The sequence below is a fragment of the Lampetra planeri genome, chromosome 33 (assembly GCF_965212315.1).
Source record: "Lampetra planeri chromosome 33, kcLamPlan1.2.h2, whole genome shotgun sequence".
Lineage (NCBI taxonomy): Eukaryota > Metazoa > Chordata > Hyperoartia > Petromyzontiformes > Petromyzontidae > Lampetra > Lampetra planeri.
Genome location: NC_136139.1, coordinates 1,196,917 through 1,222,888, shown reverse-complemented (window position 1 = coordinate 1,222,888; position 25,972 = coordinate 1,196,917). Strand labels below are relative to the sequence as shown.

The 25,972-nt window shown below is 44.6% G+C and overlaps 2 protein-coding genes across 7 annotated transcripts in view; both read right to left on the bottom strand.

Annotated features, from left to right (window-relative positions):
- The window catches only part of DTD1 (D-aminoacyl-tRNA deacylase 1), an 89,310-nt gene extending 86,295 nt beyond the window's left edge, over positions 1-3,015 (bottom strand). The window contains exon 1 of one of the 5 annotated variants that reach the window (XM_078609933.1): positions 2,740-3,015. In XM_078609933.1, the coding sequence (XP_078466059.1) occupies positions 2,740-2,782 (43 nt within the window). In that variant the 5' untranslated portion in view covers positions 2,783-3,015. The remainder of the gene's footprint in view (positions 1-2,739) is intronic. The other 4 variants (XM_078609936.1, XM_078609937.1, XM_078609935.1 and 1 more) reach the window with 4 other exon arrangements.
- Positions 3,016-6,416: 3,401 nt separating this feature from the next.
- Positions 6,417-25,972, bottom strand: part of BTBD7 (BTB domain containing 7) — a 59,237-nt gene continuing 39,681 nt past the window's right edge. Inside the window, exons 8-16 of one of the 2 annotated variants that reach the window (XM_078609929.1) lie at positions 25,291-25,499; positions 23,834-23,909; positions 23,114-23,274; positions 22,019-22,162; positions 19,932-20,133; positions 19,393-19,571; positions 18,533-18,937; positions 16,626-17,294; positions 6,417-15,853 (exon numbers count right to left, since the gene is read on the bottom strand). In XM_078609929.1, the coding sequence (XP_078466055.1) occupies positions 15,590-15,853; positions 16,626-17,294; positions 18,533-18,937; positions 19,393-19,571; positions 19,932-20,133; positions 22,019-22,162; positions 23,114-23,274; positions 23,834-23,909; positions 25,291-25,499 (2,309 nt within the window). In that variant the 3' untranslated portion in view covers positions 6,417-15,589. Of the gene's footprint in view, positions 16,050-16,625; positions 17,295-18,532; positions 18,938-19,392; positions 19,572-19,931; positions 20,134-22,018; positions 22,163-23,113; positions 23,275-23,833; positions 23,910-25,290; positions 25,500-25,972 lie in introns of both variants that reach the window. The other variant, XM_078609930.1, reaches the window with a different exon arrangement.

Genomic DNA, 25,972 nt, shown 5'->3' with positions numbered 1-25,972 from the left:
GAACACACCCCTCTCTTGTTAAAGTGCACATTAAAGATCTCCCCCATCTCCTCTGCCCATGACCGTCTATAAAATATCTTCATTCCCACCAACGCCGCAGCCACGCTTCGTCTTTGCGGCTGCCAGCTCCTCAGCCGCTCCAGCTCCGAGAAGAATTTGAAAGAAAATAATTCTTCCTTTCCCATGCTTCCAAAATGCTTTTCTCCATTTATGCAGTGATTTGAAATCCAGTGGCATATAGATGCCCCGACAAAAAAACGAATTCATGTAGTCGTATTTTTTCACATACTTGCAGCGAAATTACAATTCTTGCTTAATTGTAACGCTTTCGTTTTACATAATCCACTGGCACACCAACCACAGAGTCTGCCAAAAAAAACCCCAACTTTAACTATGCCACATCTTTATGAAGTTTAACTGGTTTTTTTATTTGCTCCCCTAAAGGTCGAATCGTCACATCGAAATTGAGTATCCCGTCGACAGAGGGAGGTGATGTCACTGGACGTGAAAGAAAAGAGCGTTCTCGCTCAAACACAGCAGGCGTCTCGCGCCCAAGCGTGTCACGGTACGAGTCACCGCTGGAGCAATTATAACTCGTCAACTTCATCAAAAGTGGTCCTGTGGTGAGTGGTCACAGACCACTCGGAATTGTCGCTGGTGCACAATCCACGCGACTGAGCTGTCCGACGCGCACTAAACTCAGCTTCGTGATGTATATTCTTAGGTTTTTTCGGTAAAGGCACGTAGGTAAGACATTTAAATTAATAAAAGTAAAATAAAAATAAAATAAAGATCACGACGTTTCGGAGGCAACACAAGCTTCCGTCTTCAGGTGGACTACTACAACTTCGTGATGTAGTTGGCCACATTACATCGAGTGTCCTTCCAAGTGGTGCTGTGGACGGTGGTCAACTTCCAGGCGAGCGGGTTGTCAATCCAAATGTGTTTTCGGTAAAGTCACGTAGGTAAAAAATACAATGAAAACAACTAAATGAAATCACGACGTTTCAGGCGCAACACAAGCGTCCGTCATCAGGTGGGAAAGCATGGCCTGCTGCTGATGCAGACTAATTACCTACGTGTCTTTAGCGAAAAAAACAGAGTATGAATCCTTGCAGTCACGAAAATTTCAAATCTAGAATCCAAATGTTGCTCAGTGATCGAGTCACCGACCCTCTGGAAGCACGCAGTAGTAGGTTTTTGCGACCAATTTCATCCATAATGTAGGGGTTTTTTTGGGGGGGGTTAGATCGCGTAAAAAAATGTGTCGTTAAACCTGCCACCACCCGACACAGCCAATTAGTAAGGTTTGTCACGAGAACAGAACGTGCCAATTCGTCACTAGTACAGCACACCGGTGTGTTGGAGAGCAAATCCACAACATTTACAATCTGAGCGCAAAATCCCATTCCTCGCCCCAGCTCCCCGAGAGGAAATAAGCAACGTAACCACGTTCGTGTGAGCGATGATACACGGGGGGGGGGTGATCCATGTGTAGCCACCCCACCGATGTCTAAACGGACCGCCTCTTTCTCAACAGATTGCCTGCATGGTGTGAAATCATGGCTGTAAGTTCATCAACTTTTGGAGCAAAAAAACATGTTTTAGTAAGTGTATTGAGCTCGACTGAAGGCATGTCGAGGCTTTTAAATAAATTGTATATTTGTTTCCTGTACGAAGTATCAATGAATGGATTCGCCCGTATAGTGATGCATACGGAGTTCTGCATAGTTGTTATCAAAGGTGGCGGCTTGACATTTAAAGCGGTGTTATTATTCCTCGCACTTAGGTTTACTTGCATCTCACTGGCAAAAACTGTAATTAATATATCCTGCTTCGCTCAACAGCGCAACACAAGTGGCTCGCAGCGGCTGGCGGAGCTGACCAAACATCGGGGTGCTGCTGCTGCTGCTACGCGCGCGGTCTCTACCGGGCACATGGAGGGGCAATGGCTGGAGCCGTGGTTCCCCTCTTCGATCTGCCGCTGCGTGGGGACGTTTATACTGGTAGGAACCACCTGGTTCCACCAGCCCACAGGGGATTATTGTGTCCGTCCGTCCGTCGTGAATCAAAAAATGGGAGGGGTCGGGCTGGGTGGAGAGGGGAGGGTGGGGAGGGGCTGGGTGGGGAGAGGCTGGTCACCCCGTGGTGCTCATATAAAACTCAACGTTTAACCTACTCACGCCGGCTTGTGCCCGCCCTCACAGTCGGGCATATTTGTGGAATACACCACGCCGCCGTTGACCCTGGCCATTGACCGAGCAACCCAACGTTCCTACCAGCTCCCTCCGCAGGAATGTGTTTAAATACCACCAGGCTCCTATCCACAACCACAATGGTGGGGCGAGAGTGTGGGCACTCCCCCCTCTTCCATCCCAGATGTCCAAGCGGCACGGAAGAGTGGGTCACAAACACCATCTGGAGTGGCTCCCTCGAGCCTCTCACTGTAGAGGTCCGACTGCCAGCAGCGGCGTGAGAAAGTAATTGCAGGGCTGCGCCTTGACATGTTTCCTGCGTAAACATTGCCCATTATTCGCCTTTCCAATACTGCAGCTCCACCTGGCTGAGCCAGCGTTGAACTGTGAGCATCGACTCAATGTCCGGGGTAGGGTTGAGGGCTCACCCGAGATCACAAGCTCTCTCTCTCTCCTCTATGTGTGGATAAACTTTGCTCGCAAATACTGGAGGCAGTCGTCGTCTCACTCACCAAACACACTGCCCAGTGACAGTCTCACTCACCAGACACACTTGCAGCCGCCACTCGCTGCACCACCGCCTTCATTGCTCTGTCAATGCCCGCCGTTCAGAGCCTCTCCGCCTCGGAGCTCAAACCGTGATGCCTCAATTGTCTTCGATTGCCACGAGGACCCAGCTAGGATCATTCACCAGGCGCCCGCCGGCCCGACACGACGACTACGACTACCGGAGAGCCCCTCTGTACAGTGAGGAAGAGATGCCAGGTTGGCTGTGGAATGGCAAACACGTGGAGCGAGACGTCGCCACGTGGGCCCGCACCGCCATCTGCTGGCCCACGTGGACAGTGCAATCTTACATTTTGATTTAAAGCTTTCGTGACTGCAGGGATTCATATTCTTGGTTCTTTCGGTAAAGTCACGTAGAAGGGAAACAATAAAATAATATAAATATAAAACAATAAAATCCTCAATGTAATTTTATTGTTTTATATTTTTATTATTTAAAAATTCTCAAGAGAAATGTATTGTTTTATATTTTTATTATTTAAAACATTCTCAAGAGAATTGTATTGTTTTATATTTTTATTATTTTATTGTTTCCTTTCTACGTGACTTTACCGAAAGAACCAAGAATATAGTGCAATCTTAGCTATTTTTAAACGACTATATTTTATTTATTTTACTAGATAAGGGGCCATCCATTGAGTAGGTACGCAAAAAATTCTGTTGGTATACGCGGACTTTTTACACCCCCCCCCTACCTGCGTACGTTCGCCTGACGCACCCCCCCCCCCCGCCCCGAATCCGAAAGAACGGCCGATATTTAATCCACGCATAAAGATTACGGATTAATAATATTAATGTGTTGAAGCAAACAGATAGTCCACCGCCGGACGATCTAACTCATTTGAAGGCCAATGTAGACAAATTATTATCGAGACTTTACCGAAAGCCCCAAGAACATGCATACTCACAGTGTGGCAAGACAATGTTGCATCCACATATCCAAACCAACGAGGGTTTAATGTACTTGAAGCTCGTGCTTTTGCTTCCAAGTTTTTCGTGTACAGATTCGAAATAGCAGATGTATATTTGCGAAATCTAGCCTAAAAACCTTTATGGGGCCGTCCATAAATGACGTCACGCACCTAGGGGGGGAGGGGGGTCAGACATTTGTGACGATGTGTGACGAGGGGGTTTGAGAAATGTGACTTCACATCAAAATGCGCAACTTTAAATAAATATGAATTAAATAGAACTGTTATAACGCTACTTTTGATTAATTTTCATTATTAACTATTTGATTATTTAAATTTACGAAGGTAACCTTTTATTTATTCCATGAAGGAGCATTTTGCTTCTCCATGGGAGAATGGAGAAACATACATTTTGTAAAAAAAATTAATGATTGTTATTAAACATTTTTATTTTAATGATTCTACCAGGGCTTTTCATTCTGTGAAATGAATATGTGATTGTTATAATTGTATTCTCCATTTTGCTTCGTTCTACTACCAACTATTTTTTTTATAGTTATAGTTTTTTTTATAGTTATAATAACTTTTAATATTTTATAATTATAAGATCATTTCAATATAATATTCTGAAAATCTGCAGTTTTAGTAAGACGTTGAATATTTTCAAGTGAATTTTATGCTAAATTTCAGCTTTCCAACGCCTCCTTTTTAATAAGTGTTTTCTCCTACAACATCAGAGTGCAGCGCCACATTAAATAGGCACTACAATGACAATAGTTTAAAGTGATTTGAAGCATGTTTTATTTTCAAAATGGAAATATGGTTTTGGGGGGGGGGGGGCAGAGCTTTGTGACGTCATATTTGAGGGGGGTCTGACTTTTTGTGACGCCGTGTGACGAGGGAGAAGGGGGCATTTCAGGAAATGCCCCCTTCTTTACAACAAATCGCGCGATGAAGGGCCATTGGGATTGTGAGAGATGGTGGGTAGCTTGGAGAGGTCTTCATCCAGCAGTATCTTGATAATGGCTGATGGTGAAACTAATACCGATGAACCGTCCCGGCCCACACCCTTGGAGTGTTGATTTCTGAAAGTCCACGGCGCACGATGAGGTGGCCAGAGCCTCAAGCGGTTACGGTTGTTGTTGTATTGACAAGCGCAGCTGATAGTGACACGTGGGAGACAAATCGACAGACGGACGGACCTTGCCTCCAACAAGGGATCCAATAGGTGCACATCAGTCGTTACACTGGACGATGGCCCACGGCCTCAAGAAATAAATACGTCCAAACGATGACCCTGAGTATGTGAATGTGTAATACGATACAGCTGCAGGCCCGATGAACGAATCGTCCGCCATGATTCGGGTTGCCACCTGTCCAGGTTTGACGCGGACAATTCTGGAATTGGCATCTGAGCTTAAGTAGCAGGAATTGATGTGGTACAGACCATCTGATATAATTGTGTTGTACGCATGTCTGTATTCTGCAGTGTTTCGATGGGCCGAGTAGGCTGACTGAGACATATCTCCGGGCGAGAAAAGGTGGCAACCATAGCCATGATCGACCCACCGCTGGATGAAGGCCACCTCTAAGACGTCGCTCTATCGCGTGATCTTGCGATGAAAAAAATCCAACAAAACACCATCTCCACGGCGGACGCGTCCTCTTAAGGCGCGTTCCATTCCTTCGCTGCCGCTCCGTCTCTATTATTTACCACGAGCCTTTTGCCCGTCCCGGGACGGGTGTATATTGATGTCAACATGAAATATTCCAAAGAAAAATTGCTCAGCTCATGATTATTAATGAGCGGGGGGGGGGGGGTGTGCCATGTGGAGTGACGTCACCCGCTGTTTATTAATGAGGGGAGGGGTGCGGCATGTGGAGTGCGCGGGCATGAATATTAATGAAGAGGGGGGGGGCTCTTTGGCAGTGACGTCACGTACGAATGCAGCAGTGCTGCGTATATTTCTAGATTTGAAGCTTTCGTGACTGCAAGGAATCATCTTCTTAGGTTTTTTTTCGGTAAAGTCACGTAGAAAGTAAAATAAAATAAAAACAAAAATCACGACGTTTCGGAGGCAACACAAGTCTCCGTCATCAGGTGGGACCGTCACAGCCAGATTAGCTAATCTGGCTGTGACGGTCCCACCTGATGACGGAGACTTGTGTTGCCTCCGAAACGTCGTGATTTCTGCGTATATTTGTTTTTTACCGTCACTTTCTGTAAAGAAACGTCATATTTGAAGCGACTTTGCGTAATAAATTATTTAATTCAGATCGACCTTCCTCTGCGTAAGTAATAATCCACCAACTCATGAATATTAATGAGGGGGGTGGGCCTCATGTGGGTGGAGTGACGTCACGCGCGGGACACATTCTCGGCTCACTATAGGAGTATTGGCCATCGAAAACCTTCCGGGCGACGCGTTTGCCCAAGTCGACTAACCTACCTTTAAGATTTGAATTATGTCATTAACTTTTGAATTATTCAAACAAAATGTATTAATCAATGAGAGAGTCTAATTCAGTCACATGAACAGAGTACAATATTTGAGTCACCAGCTAAAAGAAACCTAGAGAGTGACATTGTGGGCTCAGGCTGGTGATTGATTGAGTTGTGGTGGGGTGTTGGGACGGTGGTGGTTGTGATGGGTGGTAGTGATCGGCTGGGGTGTTGGGACGGTGGTGGTTGTGATGGGTGGTGGGAATATCTGACTATGACAGAGCACACCAAACGCAAACGGCAAAGCCACGTCATTTAATCACCCAGCAATGTACACCTTTCATTCAGACAAGCATACACCGAGTCATTAAAAGCCCATTTCAAAATACATTCGGTAGAAATGGCCAGGTGTAGGGTTACAAGACAAACATATATATGCAATGTACAATGACGCTTAAACAAATTACAAAATATATTACACAAAGCATTGTGGGTCAATTAAGATGTCAATACAATGATAAACGCCAACGTAACTGTGCATTACACATAGGATATTACAGATATACATTATTTACAAAACCAAATATAGTACACGGCACACATCTGCTATGAAACAAAGACGCACATTTAGAATTTACCTTTTGCATAGAATCTGTTACTTTAATCCAAAGTCTAAACGAAAGCTCTAAAGGCACCGAGGAAAGTCCTGCAGTGTTAATGCGGTGGCAACGGTAATACTTGCCAAATGCATCACAGGAGAGCGAGCATTCGACCGACTTGAAAAGCTATTTACTCACGACAGGACTTTAGCAACGCATGCTACGGGATCATTCAACACTATCGACATTTCCAAAGCGTATGCTCTTTCTCATCCTTGTGCTCTGTCAGACAGAGGTACATTCATCTTGACACCATTGCCCGTATTGTATGGTTTGTGCGCTTGTGTAAATGTTGATCATTTACAATGATCCCTATGGTGTAATGTGTCTAAATGTACAGCATGGGAAGGAATACCCACCACGAACGTTGCAAACCCTCAAGGTATGTTGTGTCACTGCCAAGCAAAAAAAAAGGGACGCTTTCACTTTTGGTGAATTGAGGCCGCATACATTACAGTGCCAACGAGAGGCAAAGAGTGAAATGCAGTTGCACCAGAAAACTCGGTTTACCCCCCCCCCCCCACATAGTTCCTAAATGTATTTCACCACGATATAAATTCCCTTAAATGTCAGCCGACGAAGATTCTAATTGGTTGGAGAGGTCGCAAGCTGACATTCGCCATAAAATGCATTAACAAATATTTAAATTGTCATTGAATATATATGTACAACCAAATTGATGCATTTTAAATGGTAAATGACGAAGTCCCTCTGTACACCTAGTTATGCACATCAAATAGTCAATGTGATTGATGACTTAATACCAGTGCACAATATGCATGTGTAGTCTCATAAGAACTCTCGCTTTTAGGCAAGGGTGCTATACTTTTAATGCAATGTTGCAGCAGACTAGCAGAGGGTCGATTTAGATGCGAGTACTGCAGAATTAGCTATGTCCATACATTGAGACGTAATGAGGCTTTCCTGGGTAATACACTCAACACGATAGAGTTGTGTTTTTACTATGAACAGACTATGCCATATACTGGCAAATGTGTTCATGATGAAGTTTACCATCATCAAAGTGCCTTTGGTGCATTGCTAAGAACCAAGCAGAGTGACTCCCTTCATCAAGTGATCCATGAACTGCAATTAATTAAGAACCCGACTGGACATAAACAGGAAATTACTCAAGACTCAACTCTTGGCATAAGTTCAGGGCAACCACGAGCTTAGTGCCACATTTAAACGTCTCCAAATCAAACGGACAGTGTGTTATCAGGAACAAATGATAAAGTTCCACGTTTTTAGTTCAGCACAAAAAATAGCAGTGATCAACCAGGATGTATGAATGCGAACGAGCGAATGCTAAATGTAATAAAACACCACGTTGTATTAATGTCGCTATGCCTGCTGCCGTGCGGCTACATAGCCTCAAATGTCGGTACTACATACCTTTTCAGAGGTAGGGCAGAACGACGCATTAAAATCTATATTTACATAAGCTGTATCTCACGTGTGTAGGTGAAATATGATTATCAATACTTTGCAGCTGTGAAATATGTTTTTCACATCAGAACCAATCCACCAAATAGTAAGCACGTGAGAAGTGAGGCCTGCGTGAAAGCTGGGCTTACATTCACCAAGCTAAGGGGGTTGCTACGCATATGTTAACCAGTTTCTAGTAATTGTCGTCATTAATGTATTCGTGATTGGTATTTTTGTTGGTGCATTTATGCACTGTTGACACAACCCTTACGTATTAAAACATTTTACTTGCAACAGTCAGAGCAGCTTGTGATGGCTCTCATTACGACCGCGTTAATACGAACGCACGTGTCACCATCGTGGACAAAGCCCCGTTTATTTTTTCTTTATCCTACAAAATATAACATGACGTCCTTGACAGTGGTCGAGAACTTTCGCCTGCCAATATTTGTCCTGTGTTTATACAAGCCAGATCATCTCGGCTTCTCCGTGAAAAGAAAAACAGAACGTTGGAAAGATCACATATTCCCATGAACTGGGAGGATTACTAAAAAAAAAGCTGTCAATGGGATGTGCAAGCACATATGGGCCACGATTTTTACTGCATGAGGTTTCAAATTACTGCTGACAATTTGCAGACGCATTTTTGTTAATCGATGTTTTTTTAGTCGATACCACATTTTTTCACAAATTGTATGTTGTCCTTGTACACGCATGCTCTTTGTCGAGAGTGAATAAACGTTCTCTGCTATTTTGGATACAGGACTTTGATATGTATAATGTCCAGCTCTCAATCACTATACGCGGTGCTAACAAGAACACGTCACTCGGTAAATATTAGCTAAATATGTAAACGTAGTCGGACGTAACATAATTAAATGCAACTCGAATGTGGTTTTTGGTCGGCTACCGGCCAGACCTGTTACACCTGAGAACCAGGTTTCATTGCTGGTAGGATTGTGGGATTCAAGTCCCAGATATCACCAGAACTTGCATGCATCAACCACCTCTGCCAACTGCAACATGCTTAGACAACAATAATTATGCTCCGAAGACTATTGGTTTTCTCTTTAAGATGTTACTCTTAATCAAGTATGAGAAAACCACAACTCAGAAGCGGTTTAATTTACAGTAGGGGTAAAGCAAAGTCCCGAAATTATGTTGAAATCCACTGCTTTAGATAAGGTTCAGGCGGCTTGGGTAAATGACGGGCTGATATAGACATCTTTAAATCCTCCACGAAAAATGTGTGCTTTTTCAAGTCCCTTTTAGTACACAATTCCATTCCCATGGTAACTGCTTATGGGTATAACATAAATAATGACGAACAAACATATTTAAGGATGGGTATTCTTGGGTGTTTCCAGCACACTCAGAATGACACTTGCTTTGTTTTCCCAAACAGCCATCAGTATAAGCACTGCGAAAAGCAAAGTCAACAGTAACCCACACACACACACCGGTAAACACTGCATGGTCACCAGACAGCATCTACACGTGGCATGGCGTTCTGTCGGGATTGGTTCACCCATGAAGACCTATAACAAAATGACATCCTAAACTTCAATTATTTGATTGAAGAAATGTGACCAAATACTTTTAATTTATAAATAGAATACTTAAACGGATATTAGTAATCACCCATTTGATAAACAAATGAGAATGGTGGCTTAAATGAAAGCATAATAATCTCAATATGTATTGTTCATAAGATATATATTTAAATAGGTTTTACTAATATGCTTTTAATGGTTCAAGCTGCCATTTAACACATTTGAATACACAATTAGTAACTATATAGTACAATGTGGAAGTTTGGGTCATAACTGAAGGAAACAATACGTTCAGGATCTCAAACAAATGTATCTAATTGAAATGGGACCACCACAGGTTATTATCATTTAGTTTTTCAAGTAAACGTGTACTTCATTAGCGAACAGGCCCAGCTAAACTGGTGGATCTGCAGGTCTCGATCGCTGCTGCGCTCCGCACGTTTGAAATTAACAATTCGTAAGTTGCACAAATTAACAATTCGTAAGTTGCACAAATTTATCTCAGTTGTAGCGGCTTTCCGTCCGTCAAAAGTCAAGGATTTGAAAATGAATTAATCTAAAAGTATGAATTAACTGTATGAACCAATGAATTCAGAACGTTGTAATACATGCTGATATAAACCAAATATATTGTTTTGAAGATTTACTCGCAATTCTTTTAATATTCCACAGAATTTGGCTGCTATACAAATCAAAACTGTATTGTCATGATATTAATTTAACTACTTTAGACATACATACTTGATCAGTTATACAGATAAGGATTCTTTTCATTTGCGTGGAGTTCCAGGTTGATTTATATTTAAGTCCACGTGGGTTTAAATTTGGTCTATCAAGCCAGCACATCACGACAAACATATGCAAAATGATGTAATGTTTCAGAATTTGTTTTACTGATAATAGCTCCTCGCCTGTCCACAAAAGCCCCTAAAGGAATTACTGGCAGCTACGAGACCTCATGTCAATTTGTGACAACTGACTCGATGCCCAGAATTCTGAACATGAGCCTAATCGGCGGTTATTGAAACCACTGTGAAACAATCAAACTCGTTTCCAACACTGCATTTACAACGGTTCAGCCTTCTCATGGAATAAATTATCCTCAGTTCACCCAGTACCTCTTCAGTGGACACAACCACCTTGTGATAAGGTAATGTTATTGAAAATTAATTTTCACCCAGTCCCTTTTGTTGTCAATCATCTTCTTTGGTGGTTAAAAGTAACTGCCATGCTAAATCACTCATCAATACAACTGCCAGCTATTATTGATTTCCCCTCTGTTTAAATATAATATATATAACTTGAGATTAATCTAATTGTATTATATTTGTACCATTACCTTATTTTTTTACGCAATTTTGTAAAATGTTCTACCTAATAATATTTATATTCTAAAATTTACAATGAACTTTGGGAATAAAAATGTTTAAATGTATATTATTAAACAATATCGTCATGTGTTAATTTGGAAATTGATGACCAAATCCTTTATTCATGCCAGTTTTTTTTTTATAGCCATGCCTTCAACTTACTGCATTGAAAACATGTGACAAGACATGGTATCATTAACTTAATAAATATTAACTTGTGGCAGTTTAGCTCAATTTGGAAAGGTCCCTTAATAGATATTGTTTACAAATTCCTGAATTCTCAATGAAATGGGCCTACATGGAACAAAACGTGTGGCCATTTACATATTGATCAGCAAACCACACACGATCAAGAAATCGGAAGCGCATAACAGAGACAAACTAACATATATATAGACGCAAATGACTAAACAGATTTGAAAGAATCCAACCGTTTGCACGCACTTACACGGCATGCGCACAGACAAACAAACCCCAGCACAAAGACACCAACTAACATGCAACACGAGTGAGCATGCGTAAATACATTGAATGCATTTCAACGTGTGTACACATGCAAGCCTATGATGTGCACGCACGCTTGAGAGCACAAAAGAAGGCCTGAATGTCACAATGTGTCAGAGATCTATTAACAAATCTTGGTTCACACATTTGAGTGGCTTGATTATCCCTGGTGTGGGTGGGATTCTAATGATGACCATCTATCCTATCTATAGGCTCAACATACAATTAATGCGCTGCCAATTTGGGCTTATTTCACATTTAACTAAATTGTTAAAGAGGTGCTTTTTTCATTAGGACTTATTTTAACAAGTCATCCTTTAAAATGTAGGTCATGCAATTTAAATTATTTGCTAAAACATTTACATTAAACACAGGCACTCTAGATCAACACAGATGGGTGCATCACATTTGCACTTCATGGGAATAAAATTATCAAATGACATAAATATTCTTTAGGGAATTACCAAAGTGTCCCTCTGTTATAAAGTATACCATAAATTACAACAGAGGAATTAGCTGTGTAATATCCCAAATCATAAACTGGAAAATGTCAAATGCTCCTCGCTAACTAGTTACTTACGGCTCTCAATGAAAAGTGTAACAAGTCTTAAATGTCAACACTTTCTGCATATTCTGCATCCTGACCATCACACCCTAGCAATCTGCCTCTCATAACCACGAGGCTATCTAACCTTCATATGCATAGTTCAGGTTTGGCCATGAAAACTCAAGCGGAACTGTCAAAAGATGCAAACACTCCACGGTTGTCATTGCAATGCGTGAGTTTGCCAACCATGGTGGCGGCATATTAATCCATGCCCGTGGCTCCACAGGTTGCATTGCTCTGTGGTCAGCACGATCGCCGTGTTGATAGGTTTAAGCGGTCACCCCTCACCCACTCCATTGCCTCAACCTGGATTTGGACTCAAATATACAACCAGCATGTGACGTAAACGTCGGATGAGTCCACATTTCGCCATCCGAACAAAATTACTTAAGCTCCCTTTTGTTGACTGCAACTGTAAATGAAGTTTTTTTACAAGCTGAAGTATTGTATAGATTTTGTAAAAAAAATGATCAACTGAACCCAATAACTAAATTTAAATGATTACTATAAAACGTACTTCATGGAAAGGAATTACTGTTAAGCTGACGTAATTATGGCAGTAGACACTGACGTGTAAAACGGGTTCCTTGCCATTTCCAAAGTACAAAATGTCCAAAAATGGTATTGTTAATGTACAACCCTCCGGTGTGCAATTCTGCGGGTTGCCATCAAACAGGAGATGTTTGCAAAAGCTTCAAGGGGTGGCTCATGGTGCCCCTGCAATCGTGGGGTCATGTCATTGCATTTGACTGCACGCTCTGCCATCCCTTGCCTCCCACTGTGTGAATCTTCGTACCGAGGTGTGGGGAAATGCTTAACTTTTTGCTAGAGATTAGCGGGCAAGTTAAAATGACCTATACATTATGTCCCTGCAGTCCAGTTTACCCAGATATTGTGCAGTAAAAGCTGCTTAAAAAATATATCTACAGTGCAACTACTTCCACCATTGAATTGACAAGCATTATGACGGGTTCCAACGGCCAAACCAAGATCGCACCATGCCCTTGTTAACTTGTTAAAGGCACCACAGGGAGGCGACAGCTGGAGACCGGGTGGAACGACAGTGTAAAGCATTTTGATTGGGTTAGAATGCATAATGCTTTGTCATAATGCACGGCATGACACTAACTGGGTCTTATGATGAGAACACACTTCAAGCTGAACACTTTAGTTCTAGTTCATTAGTCTTAATATACCACATTCCCAGGGATTGTACACACTTTCCAGGAACGTGCATGGCAATGTTAAAGGTAAAAGAGCATTTGCTTAACCAGTGACACTATACTTCTTAAAATCACCACGTTTGTTTTCACGTACCCAAGTCAACAAACACCTATGGATAATGACAAATGACAGGTGGTCATGGGCTAAACGGTGTGCCCATTGCAGTTAAAATGCCATATCAAGTAGAAATGCATCTGCACGCACATGTACTGCTGTAATCCATGAGAGATTAAGTTCAGTGGATAAAATCTAGTCAAACTTCTCCCTCGATTTGAACAAAATCAAAGCACAGCTTACAACGTTAATGTTGCCGAGGCAAATCAGTGATGGGGAAATATCAATGGCAGGAGTCTAGAAGAGAATCCTCTGATAGACATCCACGTCCATATTGAATAACATCTTTAAAAGTGTATTTATAAGCAGTGTAATGAATATATATCATGTCACTCATACATTTTCCAAACATTTTGCACCAATCTGCCAATGGAGAGGTCTACAACATGGTAATATACTACATTGTAAAGTCTCCATGTTTACATTAGACGGATGCCAGGTGCTCTGGCTAAGGGGCACTGGTGGTTATAGCACTTGACTCACAACAGAAAGACTGCAAGTTCAAATCCCAGTTGGGGCTTGCTGCACCCTTCAATTCTCCGACGTCAAAAAAAAAGAGAGAATCACTAAAGAGTCGAGTGGTCGCCCCACGGAGACTTGAAGCTTGCAATAGGATAAAGGAATTTTCACGAATGACTCAGTTGTGCAATTTGAGTACCAACCCATTGCTCGTTTGAAAAAAAAAGAGGACAATGAACAGACAAGAGTGCCATTTTTCTTGATATATGAATATCTTTAAAAGAAAAAAATATCCAGCCAACATGTTGTTGACAAGAACCACCAGGTCAATTTTCCACTGGCCATATCAAATTTGCTTTTGGTTCTATTTCGTTGCATCAACAGCTGGTTACACCACAATCACATGCTCCGGTGTAACCACAATATTACGGTGACAATGGTTTGACAGAGGGAAGAGGACAACCCCTGAAGTGAACACAGAATATAGTAGAGCAATATTAGGTATCTCAATTCCCTTTCTTTAGTGCAAGTTAATGAAAATAGTGATATTAAGCGGGTTCCAATGCGTCGGTCCAAAATATGCAATGCAGAAAAAAACAATTATACACACCGCTAAAGCAGTCTAATTATAATGAACGCACGTGGTTAAATAGAACACGGCTTCAATGAAAATAAAAAGAAAATAAACAATCCTTCCTCCTCTTCTTTTAATCTGGAAACCTGCCAAACTAAAGTATATAATACACGCATCACACCAAGCCAGCTGGGCTGCGACAGCCAGGGCACTGTGTGCAATGTCGAAAATGCTGGAAAAGCTCTCAATTCAAAAGCTTAACAAATGAAAATTGTAAAAACAATAAAGTGTGAGCGGACACAATTTGTAAATTCCAATATGTGAAGAGCCACACAGTGGATAATATATGCCTGTGGTTAATACACAAAACAGAAGGGTTCGACCGTCAATGAGTTTGTGATACACGGTACAAAATAACGCAAAACTAAATAATGCTGTTTGAAGATAAAAAGTACGGATGCATTGTATACTTTGACCCAACAAGCATGCTCGATGCCCTAAACATCGGCACTAAAAAAAAGAAAAATCTGTTTTTGTGAAAGGTATGAACACAAAAGTCAATAAAATAGTACCCACACATATGATGTTTACTCTCTGTTCAGCATGTCCAAAATGATAGTCGGGTTGAAACATTTCCATTCAGAATACAGCTTCATTAGCAGCTTCTCTCTGTGAAAAAAAAAACGTAGACTGCGATAGTCATCCCAGAAATGCCAAAGAAAAAAAAGTTGTGAAATATTTTCCAGCAACACTGCCAACTTTTACATTGGGATTAGTTCTTATTTGTGGAGCTTGTTTGAAGCACAATGCCCCGGACTTAGCAGACAGGGGCATCCTCCCGAACGGACGAACTCTGGGCCAAGACACGTAGGGCATCGCGTGCGGGGCCAGCCGGCGCTCGGCCAATCCACCCGTCCTCCGTGTTGAGCTTGGACAGCGAAACGTTTGCGAGGGCAGCCCCCCCTCCCCCACCCCCGACAATCAGAGTGCAGACTTGCGGATGGGCGTCTCGCGGCCCTCCGTCGGGCTGCTCTGCCGCCCCTCGTGGATGACGATGCGAAAGTGGTCCTGCAGCAGCATGCGCGGCTGCTGGCACTGCGAGTTCTGAGGCGCGTTGTCCGCGGGCCGCTCGGGCGGCGACGCGGCGGCGGCCCCCCCCTCCGCCGCGTCGCCCTGCGGCTGGGGAAGAGGGCAGCCCTCGATGAGCTCGGGCTCAGCGGGTCGGCGGGCGGAGGCGCCGTTCACCTAGACGCACACATGCACGCGCGCGTGCAGGAACGCAGTCTCATTTGAGTTGACGTGGTGGGCATTGTCGCCTCAGAGGTCAGAGTGCGGAGCTGGCACCGCAGAGATCACCCAGTTCGCGTCGCATGCAGTCGCCCGTGATTAATCCGGCGTGTCGAGCGTCGCGAGTCGATGGTCTTGGCCCCGTCATCAACGACTGTACAAAAAAAACCCACCAGGTTAAATTTGGTTTTGCATTTAACTTGGATGAATTCCAGCTCTGAGAATTAAATATCGGTTTGACTGACATGCAACAATGATTCTGCTCATGCAGTGCTTCACTCTAATGTGGAGGCCAGATGTCACCTGAAGGGATCTCATAGGTAGCTTTGTAAAATCGGTTTCCATCGGTCACTCTAAGTCAAGGGGATGCACTGCTCTATTAAAGAACCGAATGCGTACTTTGTCTCATGACATGACACGAAGCACAGTTGGGATAAAAATTGGGATGATCTATTTTTATTTGTCAATAAAATCTACATTTTCTTTGAGCTGAGGATTAAAAAATATCCTATTTACTGTACTTTTTGCAATTTCTATCTGTGCGCTGAACCATTCAGGATCTGATTAAATGCTTGTGCAGAGTAACAAATGTTGCCAATCCCAACTGTAATACTTACCCGAGTGCTAACCATTAGACCACAGTATATTGGGCATCAGCGGACGTTCACAGGCTGGGGAGGGGGGCTCGCCAACTTAACTCCGCCGCTCGGACAAAGAAATGTGAACGCACCTGCGTTCCCACGTGCTGCACCAAGTCGTACTCCAAGTGCGGCAGCCCAAGCGCAGACGCCCGCGACGAGTGCGGTTCCTGCGTCGGCGCCACGGCGCCCGCGGCCGCCCCCTCCTGCGCCAGGCGGCCGTGCGGCCGACAGGAGAGCAGACCGCCGGCTGCCGCTGCTGCCGTGGCGCCAGCCGCAGGGTGTCCGGCGGCCAAGTCGACGCACAGCGCCGCGCGGCTTATCGCCGTCGCCCCGCCACCACTACCGCCGCCCGCAGCGCCGATCCGGCCGCGGTTGCCACCGTGGCACGAGTGCAGGTCGGGCATGGCCGGGTCGCTGTACTTGGCGGGCGTCGCGGCGCCACCTTCCGCCGACGCGAGCGACACGTGCACGACGCTACTGGAGAAGTCGTAGAGGTCGGGGCAGCCCGACAACTCCTGCTTGTCCTTGCCTTTTGCGGACGGCGCCGAGCTACGCTTCTTGCCCCGCTCGGGCTTGGCGGCCGGCGGTGCCGCCGCCGCCGCCGCGGCCACCGAGCTGCTGCTGCTGCTGTTGCTGCACGACGGCGCGGGTGGGCGGGCGTCGGGCCAGTCCATCTCCGACAGAGACATCCTGCTGAGCGTGGACGCTGCCATCGCAATGTCCGGCACCGACGGCTCGCTCACGCCGCTCTCCGAACCCTGGTGGGCGGACGCCCGGTGGCAACGCATGCACGCATACGCCGTGAAACACAGTACTGCAGCAAGCCCGCACTGCTACCATCACCGCCCCCTTGTGTTAACCCCTCGTGCTGTTTTATGTGAGGATGTGTTATGTCGCCTCAGCAACTGATGTCTAGCCTGCATGATGCTGGCAATATGTTTGTAGACCCCTTCATTACATGTCCTCGCCTTCCATACTCCAGGTAACTTATTTCACGTCTGTGCATAAAGATATTTAGGCTCACTCGTCTCGTCATGAAACTGCAATGAAAAAGCACCAGGGGAGGCAGCCATCACATCTGCCTCACTGAGGGGGACGTGTCTAACACGCCTCCCTCAGTGAGGACACGCCCCCTCAGTGAGGCCACGCCCCCCTCCGTGTGTGAATCTGGCTCTGACACTAGCCAGTGCCTCCCCAGCCATTGACCTCACCGCACATCTCTGTTGGAATATAATATATAGATATAGCAAAGAGCATTGAAGACATTCAAGAGATGGACCGAGCACTTGTGAAGGACAGAGGAAGCAGGTTTATGAACATGGAAAAAATAATCAACACCAAGAGTTTAGCAACCAAGCAAGGGAAACACACGGAGCCATATGGTTGCTTTTAGTAGACAATGGTAAAGCCGGGCAGAAGGCAGCTCTAGAGAAGCATGATGGTATGAATGGCACGGGCCATATTGATCCCTTGATTGCTTTTTAACCAGGTGTAAGAACATTGCAATTAAGTGGACACAGAACCCTACATGAAACGCAATTATTTTTTGGGACAATTTAACTGCAGGGCATTTCGAAATGTAAAACCTGTCTTGTTACAATGGCACGCAATGATCTAACTCAGGGGTCGGCAACCTACGGCTCCGAGGCTGCATGCGGCTCTTTAAAGACTGCTTCGTGACATCATTCATTACGGACCACCATCTTGTATTGACATACATTGCTGCTTTTGCAAAATCGAATTGTTTTACCAAATTCGAAAAAAATTACTCTTCTTGATATTTTGGTTGCTGACCCCTGGTCTTACTTAAGTACGTGATTGCAAGATCGCTTGCATTCACACTTCACAGCATACGGTGCACTGACACTTCACCACAGATATTACCGGAAGCTGAAATTTGAACCGTTGACTCAAGGCTTCGCGATTGAACGAGCTAATATCCAAACCACGAGACTAGTCGTGACAGTCAAGCGAGGCAAGCGTGCCGGGCCCACACCTCGGTGTCCACGCCGTCGTAGTAGCCGCCGCAGGAGATGCCGTCCGGGTAGGCCTGCTGCGACGCCCTCATCTTGCCGGCACCGCCGTATGCGTGCGAGCGACTGCGGCCCCGCGAGCCGTGCACCGAGGGCGCCTGCGTGCCGCGCGACAGCGGCGGCTGGTACGGGGGCGGGGGCGGCGGGAAGGGCAGCCCCAGGCGCAGGCTTGAGAGCGCCAGCGCGTCAGCCACGTCGCCGGTGTACAGCGACTCGGAGCTCGGAGCGCTGCGGATCTGCCGCCTCGGTCCTTGCTGCTGCTGATGCGGCAGGATATACTGCGGGTGGATTGGCTGATGGTGTCCGAACGCGCCCCACATGCTCTCGGGCTCGTCGAACGCAGAGTCCGGGAAGTACTTGTATGGGTTCTGTCGAGAAAAAACATGGAATGCTTTTCAACATTGTAAAATGTTTGACTTAGATAAAACAAAAAATTGGTAAACTATATAGAGTTGAGTGTTGCACATTACATTTTTACGCAAGAATTCTGTATTTTTTACACCTGACACGTGGCAATTGTTTTGATGAAAATTATCAGCTGTGATTTAAGAATTGTTTTCGAAAAGGACCATATGGAAAAAAAAATCACACTCTCTCTCTCTCATGATGCACGTTTGCTCCCAATACAGTCGCCTCGCTTAGCGCGACCCCGTAGAACGCCTTTCCACAAAATACAGCAAAAGAGAAAATGAGCAGAGAGAAAGTCGCACACAGCCTTGAGAAGTATGTATGTTGAAATTATTTCGCACAGTACGTAGCCAACCACGCTAATTAGAGAAGTCAGAAAGGTTGGGGGGGGGAGAGGGGAGAGTGAGGTGGCTACCTGCAGGAGGTCGATGGCCGAGTCGGGCAAGCCGAACTCACGCAACACACGCAGCTGCACGTGGCGGTTGATGGCGGGGATGTCGCCACACGGGAGGGACAGCGCTTGCCGCACCACGGGCCCGGCTCGCGCTTCGGCCACGCGCCTCAGCATCTCCCGCACCACAGCTTGGGACGGCACTGTAGGAAACACACGCACAACACAGGCACACACAACAGTCCTTTAATGGAATGTGCATGTGATATGAAACAATTATTAGTATCGCTGAAGAGAATATCAGTACTCGCACCACTGCTGGCAAAAATGTATGCAGTAGAGGGAGCCCCCCTCTAGTAAAAAAAATTGCCCATTGTTTGAACTGCCACGCCAGGATTTTCCAACTCGCTACCTGTAAATTTGCAGGGCCTGTGTGCTATCCATGACATCACGGCAGCATCTCACCCCAATGTGGTTACATACGTCACTAAATTCCACAGTGAATGATGCTTACAAGGCGGGGGTTGGCTCGCCCAACTTGCGTCCAACGCGAATTCACTCACCTGGCACCTGATTGTCGACGGCAGCCAGGAGACCAGAGGGGCTCGGCTGCCTTGGGCTGGCGTGGGCCATGGAGGCACGGGGCTGATGGTGGCCCATGCCCCCGCCGTCCAGCATGTAGAGCGTGTCCGGCACGCTGGACACGCGGGTCCAGCGCAGACGCTCCTTGTCCGTCTGAACGTCCGTCATCTCCTCCAGCACCGCCTGAAGTGACATGATGAAAACCCACATTCTGTACACAACTTTCAGCGGTATGTTTTGGGGTTGTACCAGGTGTTCATTCTATACAGCTACACGTGCCGAAACCTATGCAGTATTCAATGAATAATGTACACCCAAAATGTGGCTGGCTAGTCAATATTATGCCAGTGTCAGAATACGGTGTTGATTCTGAGATTCTGGGTGTGAATCTCAGCCGTTGACTTGAGGACACATCCAGACTTTGAAATGTGGTATGTTTGATGGTCTCTGACTTAATTATAACTTGGATGACAAAACATTTTTTCAATGTATAAGTTTGCACTTGATATGCTTAAGACGAGTTATGGAGACTTATAACTTACACAACAAATCTATACAGCTAAATGACCCCTTTAATTCCACAAGGAAAGTTAGTTTTCGGATATATGTGGTAAGGCAAGGGTATTCCTTACAAATATTAATGTCTAGGTGGTAATAGAATGCATTATTCTGAGTCCAACTGGGATATGATATAATACACACCACTGTGGTACAATTGGGATATAATTGCCTTCGCAATGAAAATATCTCAAACCTTGCAAACTTAATAACAAAAGTTACACTTGAAAAGAACAGTTTCTCCAATACTCTTTAATACTTTCTCACCTGCTTCATGTGGATTATTATCAGCCTTGTAAAATGTATTCTTAATAGAGCCTAAGCTCACTTCCTCTCATTTTCCAGCAATGTAAAACTTTTTATCACAGCTTTATTGTAACATCCCAAGTCTCCACTAATACCTTAGACCATCAACTACCTAAAACATCCTTTACACTTTCATTATGGCCCATCCTGATCACCGCATCACTCTCCGCAACAGCCTCCATTAAAGCCTAATCTCCAATTAATTTAAATTGTTATAGATGATACATGTTGCTGCTTGGTTCCTTACTTTAATTAAAATGAATTGCACTCATCCTTTAGTTCCGTTACAGGCTTTCAATTTAGCTTCACTGAGTTATTGCCTTTTAAAGAATTTACTCCGAAAATGTGTGAATTGATTGTCATCACCTCGTGTTGTTAAGAAGCCTGTTGCTATGCCATGTGCTCTGCTGCCACCCACAATACCTACCCACCGGCCTGGGGCCAATTATAATTACAAAAGAATTGTCAAATCAAATTACAATTACGTTGTGATTTCATTTCATTACGAAGTACACAATTACAATTGTAATTTACGCCAGGTCTGAGTCGAACATTGTGGAGAGGCACTTGGTTTAATTTATTATATGCCCTTCATAAACATGTTCCAGAATTATGTGTCCGCAAATTATTTTCCAATTAAACAAAACAAACTAAATAGAACCTACGCAGTATATCATAAAACCTGCGGAATTTAAAATCCCATTTAAGTATATTTATATCCACTAAATAAGAATGTATAGTAGCTAATTTGAGCTAATTGTGAATGTCGTGATGTTTTTTAAAAATTATTCTTAGCAAGTCCAATCATTACTTAATTAAAAAGACTTGCAAGCACTAATATTGAATACGATCCTCAAAATAGTTTCTTACATTCATGCAGTTAATACTGAACATTTACTCCAGCTAACATCCTACTATAGTTTACTGACATTTCTCAAGTGGCCAAATTATAAACACTGCGCAGTGGATTAAATGCGTCAGAAACTCGCTCACCTTGCTTCGCTTTACAAACACCTGTCTCTTTCGGTAAGTGTGTAAGATGCAGCACAAATGTGACAGATTAGGAACATGAATGTAAATTTAATCACTGAGCTTGTAATCTATACAAACCAAGAGCCAAAGCATGAATTTCCCGTTCAATCAAAGTAATTAAATTGTGCCATCTCATGCACGATTCTTGTCGCTTCAGGGGAACAGGAATCACCTTGGCCTCCTCCACGTACGGAGTGAAGAGACGCGGTTTGACGGCGATGCCCCCACCCCGACCTCTCATCCACGCGTTCCCTTTCCTCTCGTCCACGGAGGGCAGCATGTCCGACGGCGGCCGGCTGATGAGCCCACGCTTCAGCTGCCACGGTGAAAAGGTTTACTTCAACAGGATGGTCTTGGGAGTACAGGTATGGAGCTTATTACACGAACAAAAGACATCGGCTACTTGTTCAAATTTAAGTCGTCGGTGGCGAATGTGCAGCTTTCTGGAACAAACATCGTTGCAGCACATTAGGGGCGTATCGATGTTATGCAGTTGGAGCTGACAGCGTTCTTACATCCAGGTTATTGGAAGACGGTCCAAATGACCCGAGCCATATAATGTGTGACAGGTCAACTACATCTTTAAGCGGTCAGTGGCAGGGGACTCCCCCAGTGGCAGCGGTCCCAATGCGGCTCAAGGTGAACATAGCACCGGCCAGGAAGTGGACATTCATCTGCCAATCAGTGGAGACTTTGCCATGTGGCTTTTCAAAGTAAACAATTTGAAAGGAACTCATCAAATGTGGACCATGATGCTGGCACACATCCTGCTTTTTTCAAACACTGTCACAGGGTTTTTGAATAGTAAACTAGTTTAAAGTCCACTGTTAACAGGCAGCACATATATTATGGTTAATACATCTGCAGTATGGCCACTGGGACTGGGCCCGAACTGCGCACGTTCACCACTTGCTAAAGAGGTTCGCGGTTTGAAGACGGCCAGCGGCCCTGGTGAATATGTACTGCCTGCTTCACAGTAGATAGATCCCATGAAGTCATTCAAAACGAATAAGCCATTGCATGCCAGCGTCATGGCCCAAATTTGCCTAATTACCTACCTACATAGACAGCATCGCCCCCTACTGCCAAACGACTGTAGACTGTGTCCGCAAAACATAATGGCCACGTGATAGCATCACGCCATAATAATGCAGCAAATACTAAACATACGAATTGATTAGTGTTATTATTATTAAGCGGAAAACGCGCTCCCGCTGTCACCACCCACGCCAGTGAGGTGCGTAGAGGCTGGAACACGCGTACTCACCGCGCCACCCAGTACGTCGCAGTTCGGTGGGAGCATGAGGTCGACGCGCACGTGAGGCAGCAGCGGAGAGAGAATGTCGCGCAGCTCCTCAGAGTCCAGGTCCTTTCGCTTGACCCCCTTCTTGCTCACGCTGTGCGCCGTACTGCTCACCACGTTCGGCTCTGTGTGCACACAAATGAACAGTGAAACTAAACTACGCTAAACTATTTTTTATTTTATTCGATAAAACCCTCTGAATATATAGCTCTTTTTCAGTAGTGACTCGGCTATCACAAATGATAGCCCAATGAAGTGTCTTATGTGGACATTTATAGCAGCCAAATACTCTAAACGCATGTTGATTCTAAATGTGGAGGGGAAAAACTGGACGACCCAGAGAAAAATCCACGTGACCACAGGGAGAGAGACACGCAAACTCCAAATATATAAGCATCAGCATCAGGATCGAACCCACGTCCTCCTGTATACCAGTCGAGGCAGTTAATATCTCACCACCACGGCGCCCAGTGGTATCCAGTAGGCCCCTAATTTAAGACCCCATCAGATTCAATACAAATCATGACTTTTTTAACCGTCTTTAAATTTAAACAATTTTTGTACAATTATGCCTTCTTTGATATACATTGAAAGACATTCGATCTTGAGTCAATATTATATGTAAAATAACGTGTGTTTTGAATACCACACCGTTTCGGATTAAACTCTTTTGACAAAACTCACCTCTATCTTCCATCCTCTTAATCAGCTGGTGCTCCCCCCACTTGATGACAGCCTTCAACACGTCCTGCTCACATGCCTACAGCGACATCAACACAGGGCAACAAATACAGCCACTCAGCAATCAGGAGTATAAACTTTAGCTGCGTTTCTTATTCTCATGATACAAAGCTAACCGGACAGTTTGAATATAATTGGAAGGACCAAGAAAAAATCAAGAAAAAGTGCTTAAACGTCATTCTTAATGGCTTTTAGTAAGTGTCAAATTTGATTGACTAGCAGTGGTTGTGCCATTTAACTATGGTAGGAAATGTGCTGTGGCGATTGCAAATGCACTACCCATCATAAATGTGGTATAACAACGCAATATAACTCGCAATTAAGAAACACCTACATGAGACCACGTCTCAAGCCAGGATGCAATAAAAGAAGGCTACACACAACTTGGGAGATGGCGAAAGAGGAGGGAGTGTTTTTATTTCAGACATTGAGCACAGCAGCAAATAAGGAGCAACCTCTTAGCATGCTATGGCTGAAAAGCTCTTCTTAACAAAAGGCCTCGGTTACTGGCGCACATGGTAAGTGGGGCAGATTAGGAGAGGCAAATGAGGGGGGGGGTTAATGCGAAAATGCATTAATTGCTTGGGTCAACAGGGAGAGATGAGCGGGGAGAGGCAGATGGGAGTGAATGCATGTATTGCTTGGGCCAAGTCCACAGCACCATGTTATAAGGAAGTTACTGGAGCTATGCACTTTTAAATCTAGATTTCAATCTCATTTATTTAGAACTGCTTTATGTATTTAGTTTGTTGTCCTTCCCGCGCACCTCCTATTATCACGGTTGGCTACGTATGGTGCGAAAGTTTAACAAACATACATAAAAGACAGGTGTGCTGTAACATCACCCATCAACCACTTTGCGATGTGAGATAAAAAAAAAAATTGCCAAAAGTTACGAAACAAACATAATGGTTCTAAACCATGATTGTATTACATTTTCTTCAGACATTGTTCATAAAACACCACATGTACACTAAACACACCAAGCACATCCGTGCCTGTTCCCGTGCACAGCACAGGTGAACACTACCACAGACGGCCACAGGGGGCAGGCTCAGGCTGAGCCCGGAGTGTGAAGTAAGAGCTGGAGGGGAGTGGGAGGAGAGGACACGGCCAATCAGTTCAAAGACAGGACTCGGTATGAGCATGGTCTGGGCCTGCTTACAACCGGTTTTAGAATTACAGCATTAACTACGGATGCATTGGTGTAGTCACTGCTGACCTGGCTGAGCCCATAATATTCTGCATATTGGATTCAAACAGGAAATTCAAGGACAATTTTTTGCTGTTGAATATAAACATTCTCATGGGCCACACGCAGATGCTCACAGGGGGCATTTGCTTTTCCGGCCACACAAAATTTTCCCGGTCGACTGCTGACGAACGAAGCGCGGACGAACCTGCAAAAAGTCGGACTGCAGGGCGCTCAGCAGGTAGTCCTGGCTGAGGTCACACAACATGGGCGAGGCCGCGACACGTCCAAACTCCTCGCACAGGTAATGCAGGGCGCGCCGGTGAACCCAGGGCGAGCCGTGTGGCTGGGCACTCCAGCCCAGGATTGGGATGAGCACCTCCAGACTCAGACTGTCAGCGATGATGTCCTCGCAGCCTGGAAATAAGTTGAGGGAGTGGGGGGAGGTGGAGCATAGGAGTGCAGTTGAGTTAGCACGAGTAGATTTAATTAAAGAACAGAGACCATGGCCTGATTTTAAAAGTGTACATTTTGGCTTCAAATTCATTCGTGTTTTCATAGTTTCAATGACACCACGGGCATCTTTCATCTCTTTTGCCTGTAATACTGCACCACTAATTGAGGTACCACATTTATTGTGCAGAAAACTGTACTAAAAAAGGCTTCCAAAAAAATGTGGCTAAGCTGATTTTCCTCTGTTCCAGCAAGGGAGCACTTGGATTTTCTGTACAATGGGCTCCATAAAGAAAATTAACTGATTTGTAGGTCAGAGGAAGTGGCATCACGCCAGTGCTATGCATTGTGTTCCCTTAACGTGCATACAAAATTACATATACGTGTGCCACATCTATGTTCATACATTGTTTGTCGCCATAAAGTTACCCTAATGT